This window comes from Manis pentadactyla, chromosome 2 (assembly GCF_030020395.1).
Source record: "Manis pentadactyla isolate mManPen7 chromosome 2, mManPen7.hap1, whole genome shotgun sequence".
Lineage (NCBI taxonomy): Eukaryota > Metazoa > Chordata > Mammalia > Pholidota > Manidae > Manis > Manis pentadactyla.
This window is the reverse complement of record NC_080020.1, coordinates 149,792,389-149,810,980: the sequence shown is the minus strand read 5'-3', so window position 1 is coordinate 149,810,980 and position 18,592 is coordinate 149,792,389. Positions and strand designations below refer to the sequence as shown.

Below are 18,592 nucleotides of genomic sequence, written 5' to 3'. Positions count from 1 at the left end.
GTGGAGGCTGGGGCAGGGAGGCTGGGCAGGGAGGCTCACTGCCCTCCTTCTTTGGGCTTTCCTGTAGGACAAGGAGACTTGGTGTAGGTTTTGGAGGCTGCAAGCACTTTCTGGAGTGATGCCGTATAGTAGGAGGGTCCAGGAGAGATTCCTGCAGAGGCAGACCGAGGCTTTATTATCAGTGTCCAGGGTAAAGAGGGAGCCAGAAAATAGCACTCACGTGTGCCACAAGACGGAAGTGTCCACTGGGCTGGAGGAAGCCCACTGTCACAATACTGTACATTAGACTTCCGTCAGGCACTGGGAGCTACCCTATGTTGACGCTGGATGGTGAGCTAGTGGGCTTACCAGGACGTTCAGCAAGATGCTCAGAGGATGCGCTGCCCTGTGGCCATCCGTAGGCTTGTCTGAAGCGGGGCCACGGGCAAAACCAGTGCCCAGGCTGCACTGAATAGTAGCTTTAAATACTCGAGGAAAAAAGTCATGACCTTGGCTGAGTGCAGCTCTGAGGGGGAGACCCCAGGTCTGGGGGAAGCCACCTTTCTGAGCAGAAGCTGCTCTGAGAGGAAGGCTCAGGCAATGGGCACTCTTTGAAGAGTGGCTGAGCCACAAATCAAACAGGAAACAGAATTAGGGTGCTGTGGGCAGGACACAGGGTCCTTCCGGCCCCACCTGCTTGCCACACCGGCAGTGATCAGAGTCCAGGCTGGGAGCTCTGTGTGCAGGTTGTGAAAACCGGCTTTTATCTCTTTTCCGCGTATCTTGTGGTTACACATACACACCCAGGGAATGCCATACCCATTTATACAATTGCTACAACTTGATGTGTGTGCTTAATAATTAATGGTGAACATACTAGAAATAGAGTTTCAGATTGTCTTTTGGGAGGCCTCGGTTTCTCTAGGGGGGCCTCGGGGACCATCCTGGGTAGCAGGGTGGAGTGAGGAGAAGGTGAGTGGGGCCCACCTTCTCCCCACCTACTTCCACTAGAGCAACACTGCCTGATGCATTTTTATGTTGAGGTTCCACATAACAATTTTACTTAGCAAAATAAAATACCTCTGAAGAGGTCATGTAATGAACGTGATCCTTTCTAGCTCGTTTAAACAGGAACAGTTACAGAATTGTTCAAAGAGGGGAAGAAACAGAGTCTGGGCTAATCTTCCAAAGATATCTTGTGAAGTCACCCCCAAAAAAGGGCTACAGAAGGAGCTGCTGATCCTGCCACAGACAGGAAGAGATGTGTGCAGCCAGGAAGCTCCTGCTGCCTCTGGCAGGCCCGGAACAGGTCTGCATCCTCAGAAGCGGGAGACCCATACTGTGCGGCTGCTCAGGCCTGAAAAAGCCAATTGCTTCTGTGCATCTGAGGCCACAAGAAGCCACATAATTATTAATTTTCTTTATCCTCCAAGTACATAATAACCTCAGAATAATTATAATACTGCCATATCTATCAATATTTTGTCTACTAAAAACGGTTCCAGAATTTTTTTGAACTGTTTTATCCCTTGAGAACAACCCCTTAGAATAGAAAGTCAAGGTGTTGTGTTCCAAAGTCATTTGAAATTAATTCTCTGTATGTAGATTTGTCACCTCAATTTAAAGTTAGATTTATTTCTTTTATTTTGATCTTTAGGGAATGCTTCTTGAAATTTTGTCTTGTAAAAATGTAAAACAATTATGTTCTTCTTAGAACAAACCTGCAAAAGTAAGTATATGCAGAGAAGTCTAGCTTCTATCTCTGTCTGCCACTTGTTCTCTCCTTCCCCTATAGGCAAACCTTTCTACAAATGATGTTGATTTATCCTTCCATTTATAATATAAATAAATATGTGTTTATTTGAATCCCCTCATCTCTAATAAATCATAGTATATTATATACATTTTTTTCCACCTTGCTTTTCCTATTTAGTAATATATTCAGAGATCATTCCCTAACTATATATGGTTCTATTTCTCTTCTTTCTTACAATACATGGTACACCAGTGTGTGGCCGTACTGTCATTTATTCACCAGTCTCAAATGTTTCCAGGCTTTTGCAATTACAGACTATGGTGTAAAGAATAGTCTTAAGCATCCATGTTTTCACATTTTTGCTAGAATATGTTTGGGATAGATTCCTAGATGTCAGGTCCCTGGGGCAGAGAGTAATGCATAAGTAATTTTGCTCAGTTTGCCAAATTCCTTTTCATAGAGGTTGTATTGTTTTGCATTCTCATTAGCAATGTAAGGAGAGCAGGTTCCTTAGCTTTTGCCAGGTTTTCTGTATAGATGTTGATCTTTTTCATCTCTATTGTTGGAAGTTCTTTACATATTAAAGCTATTAAGACATTGTGATGTAAATTGAAAATATTTTTTTCCCCAGTTTGTCATTTGTGTTTTTACTTTGCTTTCAGCATTTACCCATTCCCTAATTATGGAAGAATTCACCATTCCTTCAATACTTGTTCAGATTCATTTTTCACATTTAAATCTTCAGTCCATTTGGAATGTACCCTGGTGCCTGATGCCAGAAATGGATCCATGCCACCATTTGCCATATGGCGATCCAGTTACCACAGCACGACTTTTAAAAAAGATCACTTTCTATCCACTGATTTCAGGATGCTCCTTTTAACTTCTACTAAATTTTTATATCCTATTAGGTCTATTTCTGGAGTATCTAGTCTGTTCTATTTGTCGTCTTTCTGCTCATAGGATAATACCACATTGTTTTAATTATAGGAATTTTAAAATATATTTTTATATCTTATAGTGGCCTGTCCTACCCCAAATCTCCTGATTTTCTGATTTTTGTCACATGTTTTTTTCTTCCAAATGAACTTTATAATCAGCATGTTAAAGTCCAGAGGAGAACCTGATGGCATTTTATTGAATTCACATTAAATTTTTCAGTTAATGTAGGGAGAAGCGATTTTGGTTTGAGGTTTGTGCCTCCCTCAACAAGAGCATAGGACATCTTTCTACTAGTTCAAGTCTGTATTTTATTGTTTCAGGAGTGTTTTATGGTTTGCCTCCTAGAGATTTTGAATATTTCATGTTAAGTTCATGCTATTTTGCTATTAAAAAGGTGTTGTCTCTTCCTTATATCTTCTAAATTGTTTTTGTTTATGTACATGAAGGTTTTTAGCTTTTGTTTTGATTTTATCATCTGCTACTTTATAGATTTCATTGAATTCTTATTTCTTGAACCAATTCTTTTTTTCCAGATGTATATCATGTGTAAAAAGAGATGGACAGTTAGATATAATTAATTAGAGATAAGCAATTAGTGACATTGAAATTGGAAGGGAATTTCAATGCCTCTAACTGCTTTTACTTATTTATTTGCCTTGGCAATGAAACCTCCAATGTAATGTTAAATAATGTATGTGTAGATATTCTTATCTTGTTCTTGACTTTAATGGGAAGCTCTTAGTGCTTCCTCACTAAGTATGATACTGTTTTATAAATCTACATCACACACATACACAAAATTAAATTAAGGACATATCCATTGTTCTGATTTTATCATGATTTTTTAAAAACATGAATCAGTATTGATTTCTGTCCAATGGAGAAATTGCTTTTCTGCAACTGTGGAGATGATCATGTGACTTTTCTCTCTGGAGTACATTAATGTTTTGCATTACTAGCATAAACCTCACTTCATCTTAATGCATTTCATAAATAATCTCTGAATTTTGTTCACTAATGTTTTATTTAGGAATCTGCATATTTATTTTTAAGGAAGACTGATCCTTAGGTTTGAGTTATGTATGTGTGTGTGATCTTTATCATAGGGTCCCATTCTAAGTATTAGCAAACAGTGAAAAATCATTGCACATTTGAGAAAGTTCCTTACTATGGAAGGCCAAGACTAACAGCAAAATAGAGCTTGGAGGAAATGGAGATAAGCCAAAGGAAAATCATATTTAAAAACAAACTTTAATATTCTCAGAGAAATAAGAAAAGATGTTACATCAGAGCATAATGAAATGGAGCTAGAACTTAAAAATGAGATAACTGAAGTGGAAAATATCATTTCAGGCTTGGAGGACAGTGAGGTGTTACCCAGAATGTAACACGAAAAGCTAAATAAATAAAAGAGAAAAAAATAAAAGAATTAGAGCATTAGTCTAAATTAAAGTAATAGAATATCTATAAAATGAGAATAAGCAAGTAATCTACAAAATGAGAATAGCAAAGTAAAGGAAGTTATTTTAGAAATAATTAACATATTTCCAAATTGAAGAATATGAGTTTCCAGAATGAAAGGAACATCAATTACCCAGTGAAATTGATATAGAAATGCCTGCAAAATTGGGAGGAAGAAGATGTAATCCCTAGAGTTCTATACTCAGTTATTCAAGTGTGAGGATAAAATAGAGATTCTTAGACTTATGAGGCTCCAAGATATTTACCTCCTAAGTAACCTTTGCCTTGGGTCTACTGAAAGAGGTGCCTTCTAAGGAAGGGAACATTCGCCAAGAGAATGATTTAGGGTTCAGAAACAGAGGACCTGACTTGAGATAGTGGAAAAAGCATCTCTAGACTGATGGTAACTGGAAACCCCAGGATGGCTCTTGCACATATGCCATATTTGAGAAGAAAAGCAAACTCCAGACTGTTTTCAGGAAGAAGATATCCAGCTGGTTTGAATGTATTGAAAGTTCATTTAATTTCTAGTGGGGAGTTTAGGAATGATTTAATGATAGCTATGGAAGAATTGTAATCAAATGAAGAAAAATAATTATTAGCTTCAAGTGAACAAATGAAACGAAAGTTGGTACATAAAAGGAAATGTAGGCAAATAGCATGCATGGCTCTGCCATGAATTATATTTAACTGGTAACAATGGGGTAAATATTAAATATGTACTTAACTTAAATTATGATACAACTATATTTGGAAGTTGAAGCCAAGGAAAATGTGTTTGTGATGGTGGGATAAGAGGTAAGACACACCTTTCATTGCTATGAAGTCAAAAGGTTATAACTAAAATTTTGTTCAAAGTCAAAGTCCTTAAAAAGGTAGCTACACTTGTTAGTCCCTGTTCTGTTCTCTGCAACACCTCCCACACTCAGCAGTCCCCTGGGTCTGCACTCTTTGCAATGCTAAATCTAACGGAAACTTCCCCATTCTCTGCTGTATTCAACACTGCTCACCACTCTTCTTCTTGAACTTTCCCTTGTATTTGTAAAATGATTCTTTCCTGGTTCTCATTGCACAGATTTTATATTTTCTTTTCATACTGTTTTAGAGTTTTCTCTTTTCCTGTCCCATGACACCACCCCACAACCCCCTAACATTTTCCAGGGTCCTTTTCTGAACTCTTGTTTTCATGCTGTCTATTCTCTTTGCCCATTATGTCAGCTGATCTGCAGAGAGACCCCTCGTCCTATCTGAAGTCTGTTTTTTGAGCTCTAGAATCATACATTCAGCTCTACATTGCATAGCTTTATCTAGAGATGTACATAGCATCTAAAACAGAACTATTTATACTGAACTTATTCTAGTTTCCCTAAGCCTACACTTCCTACCACAATCTATTTTTGTTAATGAAACCATTCTCTGCCTGATGGCAAAACTAGGAAGCTAAGAGTCATTTCTATCAATTCTTTTTTCCCATGTCTCACATTCAGCCAGTAAGTTCTACCCTGGCCCTGTCTTCTGTATGATAGCTCCTTAGCAGCTGCCTTACCTTCTTCCCCTTTTTTCCTTTCATAAACATAGGTGGGTAGATGCTTTAGAGGGAGCTTATTGGAAGTTTCTGCCTGCAGTTTTTTCAGTCATCAGCTGAGAATGAGGGTAAGGGAGAAGATTTTAGATGAAAGGAAGAGCGATTAGATTATTTCCTAGGCGAACGGGAGAGTGAATGAATTGCAGAAATGTAATATGGCTTTGAAGAAGTGTGACCTTTGGGTTACTGAGAGCGGCAGTGTGTTTTCTCCAGCCACACTGAATTACACAGTGCAAATAGGGAATGGAGTTAGTAGTTTTTAAGCTGGTATAATAAAGCAAGGAGTGGCAAGTGAACTAAGGGTCCATGAAAGGGACTAGAAATAATGAAGATGGTATAATTTAAGTTGGAAAATACAAGTGTGGAGATTGTCGTTGAAAATTAGGTAAGATCAATAAAAGATTTTTCTGTGACCAAATGATTGTCACAGTTGATTTGACACTGGAGCATTTCAGGGACTAAGCTGAATGATAGGAGGTGATTGTCAGGGAGTGGAGTGTTTGAAATGGAGATTATGGAGGTGTGGCAATTGTCAGGAAGGATGAATCTAGGGTATGACTGTAGGAACACATGCCTGCGCAGGACGGAGGGCAAGGTATTTGGAAAAGAGGGAGTCAAAGACCAAGAGGCCACAGTGCTCTGTGGATCATCTCTGTGTGCACCCAGATTACCATGGACCATAGAAGGAAGAGTCCCGGTGAGAGTAAGAGTGAGCAGGGAGCTGACCCTTCAGATCAGGAAGCAGAGTGACCCAGGCGTTTGTGGACAGCCTCAGTAAGGGCGCAATGGGTGGAATGACTGCAAAAGGACCTGCTGGTCAGACCCGGTGGTTTTGAGCGGGGAGGGCACTGTGATGACTGGGAATCTGTGGTACAAATCAAGGCTGTGGGAGAGAAAACAACCACAGTTCAAGTGGGCTGTTAGAAAAACGTCCTCAGGCAGGTAAAGTAGTTGGTGGGGAGGGGTAAGTGAAAGACAGTCTAGAGAAAAGTTTGAAGGATAACGGATGAGAAATTGAACCACCTACCCCTTTAGTTAAAAAAATTAACGAACATTGAGTGAATCCCCTCTAGGAGTCACCCTGGAGTTTGCAGTTCAGCTAAAAGCCTCCTTCCTATGTTCCTCTATGCATACCTCTATCTAGCAAAAACCATGCAAGAACTGCTCTTTAAAGGCCCAGTTCCTCTCCCAACAGCTAAACTTGTAACTTCTGAAGGACAGAAACCGTTGTATTCATCTGCATAACAATAGCTCCTACTAAAATGTCTTGCAAGATCAGGAAATATTTGTTAGATTGGACTTACTGCTGAGCAGTATGATTATCTTTCCCCCAAAATATGAGCTCTTTGAGGACAGAGACTGTATTTTACTTAAACTTGTATCATGTTTCTGGTACAATGACATACACAAAATGTTTGGAAATATGAATTCACAGACTGGACCCATTTTCATTTCTCCTGGCTAGCTTGGCTTCCCTACAGCAAGGTGATTTCAGGATATTTGGAATTCTTCTATCACGTCTGGCTTCCCAGACAGAGGAAGTGGGAGTGAGAATTTTAAAGAGCTACGAAGTGACACTTCCACTGCGTTCAGTTGGTCAAAGCAAGTCACAAAGTCAGCCTGCATTCAAGGACAGGGAAAATAGACTCTACCTCTTCACATGAAAAGGTGAAAGCACATGAGGTGGGCCAAAGGGACTGATGGCCGCCATTTTTTGAGACCATCCCCACAGTGTTTATACCAGGCTATTCTAACTCCTCAAACCTGATTTAAGTTCTATTATAGTGATCGAATTCACTCCAGGGAACACCTCTTTAAATAATTTTACACTCAACTTCAAGACCTGCATCAGATCTCTGAAACTTCAGGACAGCTTTGACCTTCTAATTCACTTAAATCCAGTTCAATTCCACAGCTATTGAATACTTGTCATAAAGAACACTTATGCTTAACCTTCCCCTTCCATCTGAGTCATGTCTCTCCTCAACTTCCCAGGTCTGCTGCCTTTATTTTTATCACCGTGCTGCCCCCGTATCGCATGGGAAGCCTGGAGCATCCCATGCCTGGAATATCCTTCCAGTTGCTTCCTAGAACCTCTCTTGGAATAAACGTGGAAAAAACAAAACAAAACAAAACAACTCATGTAATATTGGAATCCTAGGTGGATTCATGACCAGTGTCAGATGTAGTTTTGGGCTTATTCCTGATTATAATTGCTAACTCCTTTTCTCTTATCACTCTCACTTCAGGTAGACTTATTTTGGTTTCATCCAAAGTGAATTTAGTCTTTATTTGTATTTGATGTTATCATCTACTTATGTATAGAAATAGCCCTGGAACTTTGACATATTCAGCTCAATCAGTCCTGTCTTTGTCGGAATATGAGACTCTTAAGGGAGGGCGATATCTAGGCTTGGCCAAGATGCTTTCTGCACAAAGCTCTTTCTGACTTGTGTGGTCTCAGGGTGCTCTCAAGTCCTTATTAAATTATTTTAGTTGCTCAACTGAAGGAAAATTCTTAGTTATATGTTATTTTTTGAAGCCTTCTCTGTTAATAAATAGGCACCAAAAAGAAAAACCTGCTGGTTTTAGACTTTAAATTTATTTTCCTCTCTGTCAATTAATTATTTCTTCATAGAAATGGTGTTTGAGATATGTATTTTTTTCTTTTTCAGAATTAAGAAGCTCAAAAGGCTTCAGCTTATACTTTAAAGGTTCTTTTTTGGGGCTTAGTTTTCTAAGACCAAAGAAAAAAACCCAAGCCCACAGTTGAGAAACTGAGTTGTTAACATTCTTCAACAGGAAATTCCTGTAAAGGAAGCAGGTTTACTCACTCTTTCAACTAACCCTAACCACAAACCTATCTAGTGGAGGAGGTTGATCAGAGAAGAGTCTCAGATACTTCGTCCTCGGGGCATTTCCTTCCACTGCTGGAGGTAGTTAATTTGGTTTTTCTGTCTGACCATGGATTTGACGATATCAGTGGTCACATACAAAATAAAAAAGGTTTTCCTTTCTTCTCCAGGCATAGCTCATTATTTCCAAACTTGCGTGAGTTAAATGGCTATCTTTTCATCTTCAGGTAGCTCTCTGGCTAGAAAGACCAATAGTAGGATTCTTTGAAAATGGATATTCCCATGTGTTCTTCAGATAAAAACGCCGGCAGGCACTGAAATAAGGACTTGACATTTCTTCCTGTTTTCTATGCCTTAAGGACAGAAAATAAAGGTAAGATAATAGTACATTTTTTCTCACTAGATTTACTAAGCAGAAAATTTAAGCTGAGAAAAGAGCTTAAATAACATTCCAAATGAATTGCTAATACCATTTCTTTTCAGGAAATATTTTAGTAACAGATGTGCTATTATCTAGCAAAATTTATGTCTATCTATCTATCTATCTATCTATCTATCTATCTATCTATCTATCATCTATCCATATATACACACACAAAAAAACTTTCACTTGATGAAAAAAACAGGTAGTTATCAAATAAGCCCATGTATAGTGCTTTGAGCGTTTTGTGAAAAAGTCAGAATTTTGCCAAATTCAAATGCTTATCCTGACCATAAGATCTTTGAGAGTAGGCACTATTTACCTGATTTTCTATAATTCCTAGACAAGGGGGTATAAAGCTACCACAGACCATGTAAGAATCATATTGATTGAATTAAATAGGTACTATTACACAAGAACAAGATTCTATGTGTACATGTATCCTCTGTGTACAGTCACCACTGATCCTGTGGGTAATCATAGGGTAGTTTGTCTTTGATAACAAAATTCCCCTTGCTAAGCCTCAGACTCTCTGTTGACACCTGCCTTCTCCAGCATTTTCCTCTCTTTCTCTTTCTCCCATTGAAAGCTTTGGTCAGAGAAAATTTTTGTTCACTGTCAACCAAAGATACTAGAAGGTATAGCCTTGACTGAAGTGGGGGTGGGTGACCTTAGAACTCTGCCTCTCAAAAAGCAGGTGTGGATAATGTTTTAGAGATGAGACCCTTCAGATGCTTGAAGCTGCCCCCTTGGGCTCTTTCTTGTCTCCTCCTGTGGAGGGATAGCGTGTACTGATGGGGCAATCAGAAGCTTTGAAACCCTCTACATCCGGACATGAATGCCTCTTCTAATACCAGATGAGTGAGGACCATTAGCAGTGGGGACCACTGTTTCAAGCAATGTGAGCCAAGGCCGTCCATCAGTAAAAAGAGAAAGACAACAGCAATCTTCCCAGCTGTGACCAGAAAGTCAGTGAGAGAGCGGTGCACTGTATTCACTGCAATGCTTCCATGGCTTTACTCCCATCAACAGAGCCGATAGCTTAGTTTGCCAAGGTTGATAAATGAGATACTCTGCATCTTGTGTGATTCCTTATGATTTATGGAAACACTCTGGTGATGGTGGAATGAAAGTCATCACATAGATGTTAACTGGTCTTTGAAAGGCCAACATTGACAAACAAGCCCCACACAGTGTTACCCCACATAAAGGGGATTCCCAGAATGGGCTGGTCCTTGTGTTGCTTAGTTGCCCAACAGTCCTGGCTGGCAACAGCCACTAGTACTCAGTGTGGAGTCACCTCCTCAAGTCCTGTCCTTGTCCTTGAGCAGGGCTTCCCAGGGATGCTTCCCGTATCACAGCGATCATCCCGACACTTGTTTATCATGTAGATTCCAATGTTATTCTCCTTGAGAATCTGATTGAATATGATCTGGGGAGCCTAGAAATCTGCATTTATAACAGTGTCCCAGGTAATTCTTGTAATCAAGGTAACTTGAGAAACAGTGTCCTAGAGACGAAGCTGTAGCCTGGAAGTACCTCCAGGCAGCCTGAGGTCTTAGGACAGCAGGTGAGCGTGTTGTGGGGACAGCATCTGGTGGTTCCATGTTGGGATGGATTTCCTGAGGGCTGGAGGCTTCTGGATGTTGTGGTAACTAATTTTCTATAGGCTGAAATATTCAAACATGGAATCACAGCAGGTTAGAGCTAAAATGACCTTTGAAATTATATTCCCATTGGTCCCAAGACTCCAGCTTGATCCTTGAAGACACCTCGATTCAATATTTCTGTCAGAGAAACATTAGTTATTGATAACTAATTTATAATCGTTAAATTATTCTTTTGTTCTGCATTTGAAGATGTTAGAAACATGGGGTGTGTGTTTGTGTGTGTGTGTGTGTTTGGGAAACTGGTTGGAAGTGAATAATCTTAAAAGATGAGGAAAGCCAAGTATTTCTTTGTGAGAAACGATGGAGATACCTGGAAGAAAGGTGCTGGGAAAGCTGGAGGCAGAGGGAGTGGGAGTCTCAGGAATGGCCAGAGTGCAGGGAGGAGTAAGGAGAGAATTTGCATGTTTTAATATAGAGAGAGAGATTATTTGTCAGCTTCCTAAAAACAATGGATATTGTGGGAAGAAGATTTTTAAAGATAACTTTCAGAGTGGCCATATTACCTTTAACATAACTCTTCTCCTTCTCTCCCTTTCCCACCTCTTTCTTTTCTTCCCTCATTCTTGTTTTCTTTTCTGTCACCACAAATTGCTTACTTGCATGTTTGTGTTGACAAAGACCTTCTCCTTGACCGTGTCTTAGTCAGGCTCCTCTGGCACCTTCTGGGCTCAGCACTGACCGGGGCTTCCGTCCTGTCTTTGGTCTGCCAGCCCAGTCACAGCCAAGACTTGTGCTGACTCATCCCACGTTCTTGTTATCTGATCAATTTTCTCAAATCTCGGCTTTGATATCTACGTCCTTGATCTGCCTTCAGTAAGAATCCTGTTAGATCAGTTTAGTGAAATTCCCTTAACCGTGATGTCTCCTCTTAATGATTCCCATCTTTGATGGCCTCCCACTGCTCCTTGGCTGTAAACCCTCACTTGTCTTACTGTATTCTGAGTTAAGCTTGATCTCTCTCCCCTGTTGAAATAGTATTGAATGAAGTCTTCCTTACTGTTTCAGCAAGTGTCAGAATAAATATTTTTTTTTACATTGTTTTCCACATTGTGACAGACCCTTGAGGATGGGGACTATACTGTTTACCTCTTCCTCTGCCAAGAGCCTGAGGGAGTATTTTAGGGAAAATATTTAGCCAAAGTTCAGGGGTAAGTTACCTTATTCCTAAGATCCCAAGAATAATACACAGGTTATTTTTATATTATTGGTAATAGTTCAGGACTCTAAAAAGCACAGGCAAAGCTCTTCGATAGCAAAATTACTTTCATTTTCCGCTTACAACAAAATTAAATAATATGCACTTGTCTGGTCTGAATTTCTGTGTCCTCCCCAAATTCATATGTTGAAATCCTAACCCCCCCAAATGATACACTAATGATGTTATTTGGAGGTGGGGCCTTTGACAGGTGCTTAGGTCAGAGGGTGAAGCCTTCATGAATGGGATTAGTGCTCTTACAAAAGACACCCCAGAGAACTCTCTGCCCCTTCCACCACGTGAGAACACAGTGAGAAGGCACAGGCCATGGACCAGGAAGAGAGTGCTGACCAGGAGGTCACCATACTGGCACCTTGATCTTGGACTTCCCAGCCTGCAGAACTGAGCAATAAATTCCTCTTGTTTATAAGCCATCCAATATGTGGCATTCTGTTATAGCAGCCAAATGTGCTAAGAACCCACCCAGTGTTCTCGTCTCTCATCTCTTATAAATAGCCTGAAATTTCCGATGACCGTACAAGGAAGCTATGAGGACCTGTCGCGAGGAGGACACACGCACCGTGGGCACAGCTCAGGCTCTGGTTCTCAGTCTTGAGGTGGCCTGCCCTCCATTTAGCAGTTCAGAGGGTTGGTGGTGATTCCAGCCAGTGGCGACCTTCTCTTGTTTGGTGCCTAGAGAGCCAAGCATACTCTAGTCTTTAAAAGCTATCACAAACTGGTAACAGGAACATATTCTCACCTTGCATACTTGTGAGCCATAGCACTAGCTATCCTAACTGAAGAATTGGACATTTTCACTCAACTTAGGCCATCTTTTCAGAAAAACATTCATTTAACTTTCCAAATTACTCATGGAAATACTCATACTAGGTGATAATATTAAGAAAAAGAAAAAGTATTCCACGAAGAAATGGCACGAAAAGAACATACCACATGGTGCAGAGGTCTAAGTGATATTGTGAGCCTGAGATGCTCTCCTTCCTTGAGGTGTGTGAGAAATGGCCCAGACAGACTGACTGCTGCTCACCATTGAAAATGCCACACCACTGTGGGCATGCGAATGCTTGTTTCTGTAGGACCTGCCCTTTCAAAGCTTCCTGTGTGACTTGCATTTTGATCACCGGTTCTGATTTCTCCATTTCCCATTTCTTGATTTGCAGACATGAAGAGGATTCTCAGGGCAGAGCTCGGAATCACAATGCACTACTGTCTGGCAACAGAATAAATTTACTGAAGTGGTGATATAGGGACCCAGGGAGAATAATGCTCTGTCTGGCCTGGATATTTATTTGGTTTGTTGCAAGAGAGAGAATTGAAGGATTTAATATTTCAGGTAGGAGTTTTCTCTTTTCACGTTGGTGCTATAAGTCTTGGGGTCAAAGTTTAAAGTGACAGATGATTTGATGTATCAGCAGCATGTGATATATCAATACAGAGCATTTCCTTCCTACTGTTAAGGTGTAGTGGGAGAAGTTATTGGGGTGAACAGATTTCAGTTAATTCCAAGCAGTGATGGGAAACCCACTTGCTGTAGCTGGGTTTCAGCGGGAGCAGGGAAGAGAAATGGGAGGTGCTTCAGCCATTTCTAACAGGAAGGTGCCGCTGCTACTGGCAATGCTGATGTTCCCTGGGAGGGAGTTAGAGCATGGGAACAATGAAGAAGAAAGTCATGCAAGGGAGCTCAATCCCTTGTTAAATCAAGTACTCTTTGTAAATATAAGTTAGACTTTGATTTTTTTATTATCATTTTTTTATTGAAGTATAGTTGATATATAATATCTTTTTGGTTTCAAGAATACAATATAATGATTCAACAGTCACATGCATGATTAAATGCTCACCCCAGTTAGTGTAGTTACTATCTGTCAAGAGTTTGATTTAACTTGCTTATTGTATATAACTCTCCTATGGACATGAGGGTGTGGACATCTCTTTGATGTCGTGTTTTCATTTCCTTCGGATATATTCCCAGAAATGGAATTGCTGGATCATATGGTAGTTCTATTTTTATTGTTTTGATGAACATCCATACTGTTTTCCATAGTGGCTGCACCTGTTTACATTCCCATCAATAGTGCACAAGGGATTCCTTTTTGAAAATCCTCACTATCATTTCTTGTTTCTTGTCTTTTTGATGACAGCAGTTCTGACAGGTGTGAGATGATATCTCATGGTTTTGACTTGTATTTCCTTAATGGGCACTTTTTCAGGTATCTGTGGGGCATTTGCATGTCTTCTTTGGAAAAGTCTATTCAGATCCTTTGCCCATTTTTTATTGGATATTTTGGGGAGATTTTTGCAATTGCACTATGTGGGTTGTTTATATATAGTAGATGTTGACCCCTTAGATACGTGGATCACAAAAATTTTTTCTCATTCCATAGGTTGTCTTTTCATTTTGTTGACAAATTTTTTTGTTTTGCTGTGCAGATTTAGTTGTAGATGTAGTTTTATGTAGTCTCTTGTTTATTTTTTTATTTTGTTGCAAAGTTTTAGGTGTCATATCCAAAAAATTATTGCCAAGATAGAATTTTATCTTCTAGTATGTTTCTGTATTGCTTTATTCATCGTTGTTTCTAGATTGCTCCACCAAGAAATTTCTCTGGGCTTATTCAGCAAGAAGTGAAGAGGAGTTTGTCTTATTTTGTGATTTATCAGAGCTACAGAAATCGCATTTACACCACAGAAATCAAATCTCACCAACCCAAGGCTCTGAGCACTTGCCCTGCAGTGGCAGTAAGGACCTATCTGATGTCCAGTGGTACCTGCAACTTCAAAATGGAGAACCATTAGTGGAAGTTACTGAAAACCATCCTCACATCATCCAGGACAAGAACACCCTCCGTTTTCTGACCACAGGGATGAATAATGCTGGGTCATATATTTGTAGACCCAGGATTAGGTATGTCCCAAATACACTCCTATATGAAAACATTCCCAAGTCCTTTATTATCTGGATATAATATCTATGTTCACAGGACCTTGTTAACTCTCCTAGGAGCCCTCAGGATGAGGCCTGTTGTGTCAAGACTGTCTTAGACGTCAAGCCCAAGACAAATGCATCCTGTACGAGCCCTGTCAGATCACATAAGCAGTGCCTTCTTCTTGGTAGCATTAGCTCTATCTATTGCCCCAGTCTTGGCTGCCAAAGTGACTCACGAAGTCCAGAGGTGACCTGGTACCAGGTAAGAACCACTTCTCTGAAACTGGTGTTTTTATGGGAACGTCTCCGTAGGTGCTTCATAGAAATGTGGGTTTGCAAATGTGACGCTTAGAGGTTCTCAAAGACTGGCTGTATTACTACGGAGAAGACGTGACTTTCTAAAATGGTCTTTCCCCTAGGTAAACAGAGAGTCTGGTAGTCTAATTATTAGCGATTTTGATCAATGCCAGAAAAACTTCTAAACTTCAAGTATACAGGCATGTCTCATTTTATTATGCTTCAATTTGTTGCACTTCACAGATACTGAGATTTTTACAATTAAATGTTTGCGGCAATGCTGCATCGAGCAAATCTATTGGTACCATTTTTTCAACAGCATTTGCTTACTTTGTGTCTGTCACATTTTTTTTAATTCTCACAATATTTCAAACTTTTTCATTATTATTGTATCTTTTATAGTGATTTTTGGTCAGTGATTATGACTCACTGAAAGCTTAGATGACGGTTAGCACTTTTTAACAATAAAATATTTTTAAGGTATGTACTTTTTTTTTAGAAATGCTGCTATTATCACATACTTAATAGGCTACAATATAGTGCAAACATAACTTTTATATGCACTGGAAAATAAAATTTTTTTTTTTACTTGATTTATTGCATAATTCACTTTATTGTGTTGGTCTAGAACCAAAACCACAATATCTCTGAGGTATACCTGTATTACACATAAGGTAAGATATAAACTTATGAATATCTGCTAACATAGAAGGCCAGATTCATTCATTTTTACTGTCTTTGGAAAACATGGGACATTACTAAGGGGAAGGAACACGCAACCAGTAAGTTGTGGAGGGTTCCTGAAAGAAAAACAGGAGCTAGGAATACATTTCAAAGAGGGCCGATCAGGGAGAACACTTTGGCAAGCATGAGATATGCAGCTGACAGGGAGCTTGCTCAGGTGAGTCGGTGGGGAGGGAGGGCAGTGCTGAGAGAGAGGGAGCAGACCGAGGAACCACATGTGAGTAGACTTCATAACAAAATCACTGCACAGTTTTGCTGTGCTTTATAGTTTTTCCAAGAACTAACAGATTCATAAATGCTATATAAACTTAGTCCTGTGTCACCTGAGCCCAGGGAGTGGAATCAGGGAATAGAATTTAAAATGCCTCCTACATTGATAGTAATTGTTTGAAGTCTTAAACCATGATTGAAAAAATCATGCGAATCTTTACATTTGCCTTTAAAATATGTTTGTTCATATAAAATATCATTTTAAATTGTCACTGATCACAATTGAGAAGGTGGTCCGTGTCTGCCTGGTGGCTTTATGCCCTCCAAAAGTCAGCCAGAGACTCGCAGGGCTGCTTGCCGGGGTGTGAGGAGACATTTCCTCACTCCATCCTCTCAGGACTTGGTGACCACAGGTGGGCGGCATCAGGGCCATGGTAGAGTTGAGTACGCAGGAGGGTGAATGATGTGTTTATCTCATTTTTGTATTTTAAAGTGAAGTTGAAAATGTGCTGGCCTCAATAAAATCCTACTTTGAGAAACACATTAATTTCATAACCTCTGAAGTGAGGTTTGTGAGATGCGTCCGTGGTTCTGCTCATTATTTTCAGTTCTCTCTCAAGAACAAAATTTCCCTTGGTGTGAAAGTATCTGTAATCCAGGCTGACAGATGTGTAGCTATGTCAAGGGAGGCTGTTCCTAGCCAGGAAAGCAAGCTTGCCCCAGTTATTTCAGATGAAAATGCATTTTGCATTTTCAGTGATTGCATCTGTAAAATGCAGCTATTTTCACTTTCAGGTAAACACTAGCACTTGGGAGTTGCCAGCCTTCTGCCTATATTGCTCTTGTAAACTAAACCGTAACTCCATATGACATTCACAAAAGGAAGCTTTATTTCACTTGACTGCAAATGGTGGGATGCGTTAAATGGTGAATAGGCATCTATCCTAATAGTAGGCAAACAATGACTGTTGTTTATTTTTATCTTTGGGTGCAGATTTGGACAGGTCATGGTTCAGGCTATGTTTTGTGAATTACGTGTGTGTCTATGTGCATACATACTCACACACACATAACACACATAGTATTGTGGAAGGTCACAGATCTCATGAAAGAAGTGTGTTACTAAAAGTGTTAACTATTAGACAGGGAAAAACACCCAATGCTCATTTCCTTCAAGCTAAGCCCCAAGTCCTCTGGGAGGGGGTAGGTCACACTTAAGGCATCTCACAGCAGGTGACATTAACACTGGCTGAGGGGATGAAAACATGGTGTTTTGAATTCCAAGGGACTTCTGATCAGGAATGCACCTGCCAGATGAGTAGACTACCCAACCAAAGTCAAGCCTGTGCTGCAGTCTCTGGGTGCTTCCAAAGTATTTTTTAATAGATGCATCAAAAAATTTAGGCTTGGAGATTCTAAACTGAAATATTTCATGACCTAAAAGTCAAAATTAAAGTGAATTATTTGTTATTTATCTGAAGAATGTTTTCTCTATATTTTCCTAACTTCTAAAAAGTATAATGAAAAAATACCCCTGGCATAAACACACTTCATCCTGAATAAATAGTGATTACATGTAATGAGAATGCATTTTAAGGTCTTTAGACAAATCTTTAACACGGGCAAAATTGTAACAGGGCTGTTACAGAGAGGCGGTATAGAGAGCTCATGCACTTATAGTGTCCTAGGGCACAGAAACATGGGTGTTGGTAACCCCCCTGTGATCTCTTGTCTGGAAGACTTGTGCCCCAAGTATCTTTTCCATTGGTGGTTTAAGACAACGTCACTCATATGCCACATTCACTCGCCACATGCTGACGTGGCTGCTGTGTTGTCTCTGAGCCTTGTGTTCCATGGAATGTTCGCACATAGACCTGCCACTTCTCATTCTCATTTCCTTTTGGCCTCATTGTCATAGTAACTGCTCCTGTTGACATACTGTGAGCCGAGTGACATGAAGCACTATGTGAGGCTGGCAGGACCAAGGATTAATGTGATTGCAAGTAGGGAAGAAGTTAAGATGATTTAGAGATGACTTTGGAGAACTGTCTCCAAGGTTGTTATTTTGGCTCACTCAGTTGTTGTTTCTGTGAAATTTCAGAACTCTCATAATCCTGGACAACTTTCTAACATCTGTTCAATTCTATTACCCACATGTTGTCTAACCAATACTGAAACCAGAGAAATTAGGTCCTCCCTTGTTCTGAATGGCATATCTATGCAGCCTGCAATGGCATTAGTTTTGGGACAGCTCTATTATATAGTTGATTTGTTCTGAGTTGGCAAACAGGTCTTTTCCACAAGAACTGCAATCAAGGAGGTTCGATTTTGTGCTAATAGATTAGAATTTGAAACCATTTTCATCATTTTATATTTATTCCTATTAAATTCTAATTTTTAGTGTTAGCTCATCATTCTACACATTAAGAAGCTGGAATTGAGATTTTGGAATACAACATATTAGCCATCATTTCCAGATTTGGGAAACTTATAGATGAGATGCATGTATGACAGGTGTTAACTTTAAGCACTT

At 39.7% G+C, this 18,592-nt stretch overlaps 1 protein-coding gene across 2 annotated transcripts in view; it reads left to right on the top strand.

Moving 5' to 3' along the window:
* The first annotated feature begins 7,668 nt into the window (after nt 1–7,668).
* The window catches only part of IL18RAP (interleukin 18 receptor accessory protein), a 28,111-nt gene continuing 17,187 nt past the window's right edge, over nt 7,669–18,592 (top strand). Inside the window, exons 1-5 of one of the 2 annotated variants that reach the window (XM_036907405.2) lie at nt 7,669–8,659; nt 8,806–8,951; nt 13,046–13,218; nt 14,466–14,787; nt 14,884–15,070. In XM_036907405.2, the coding sequence (XP_036763300.2) occupies nt 13,149–13,218; nt 14,466–14,787; nt 14,884–15,070 (579 nt within the window). In that variant the 5' untranslated portion in view covers nt 7,669–8,659; nt 8,806–8,951; nt 13,046–13,148. Of the gene's footprint in view, nt 8,952–13,045; nt 13,219–14,465; nt 14,788–14,883; nt 15,071–18,592 lie in introns of both variants that reach the window. The other variant, XM_057496887.1, reaches the window with a different exon arrangement.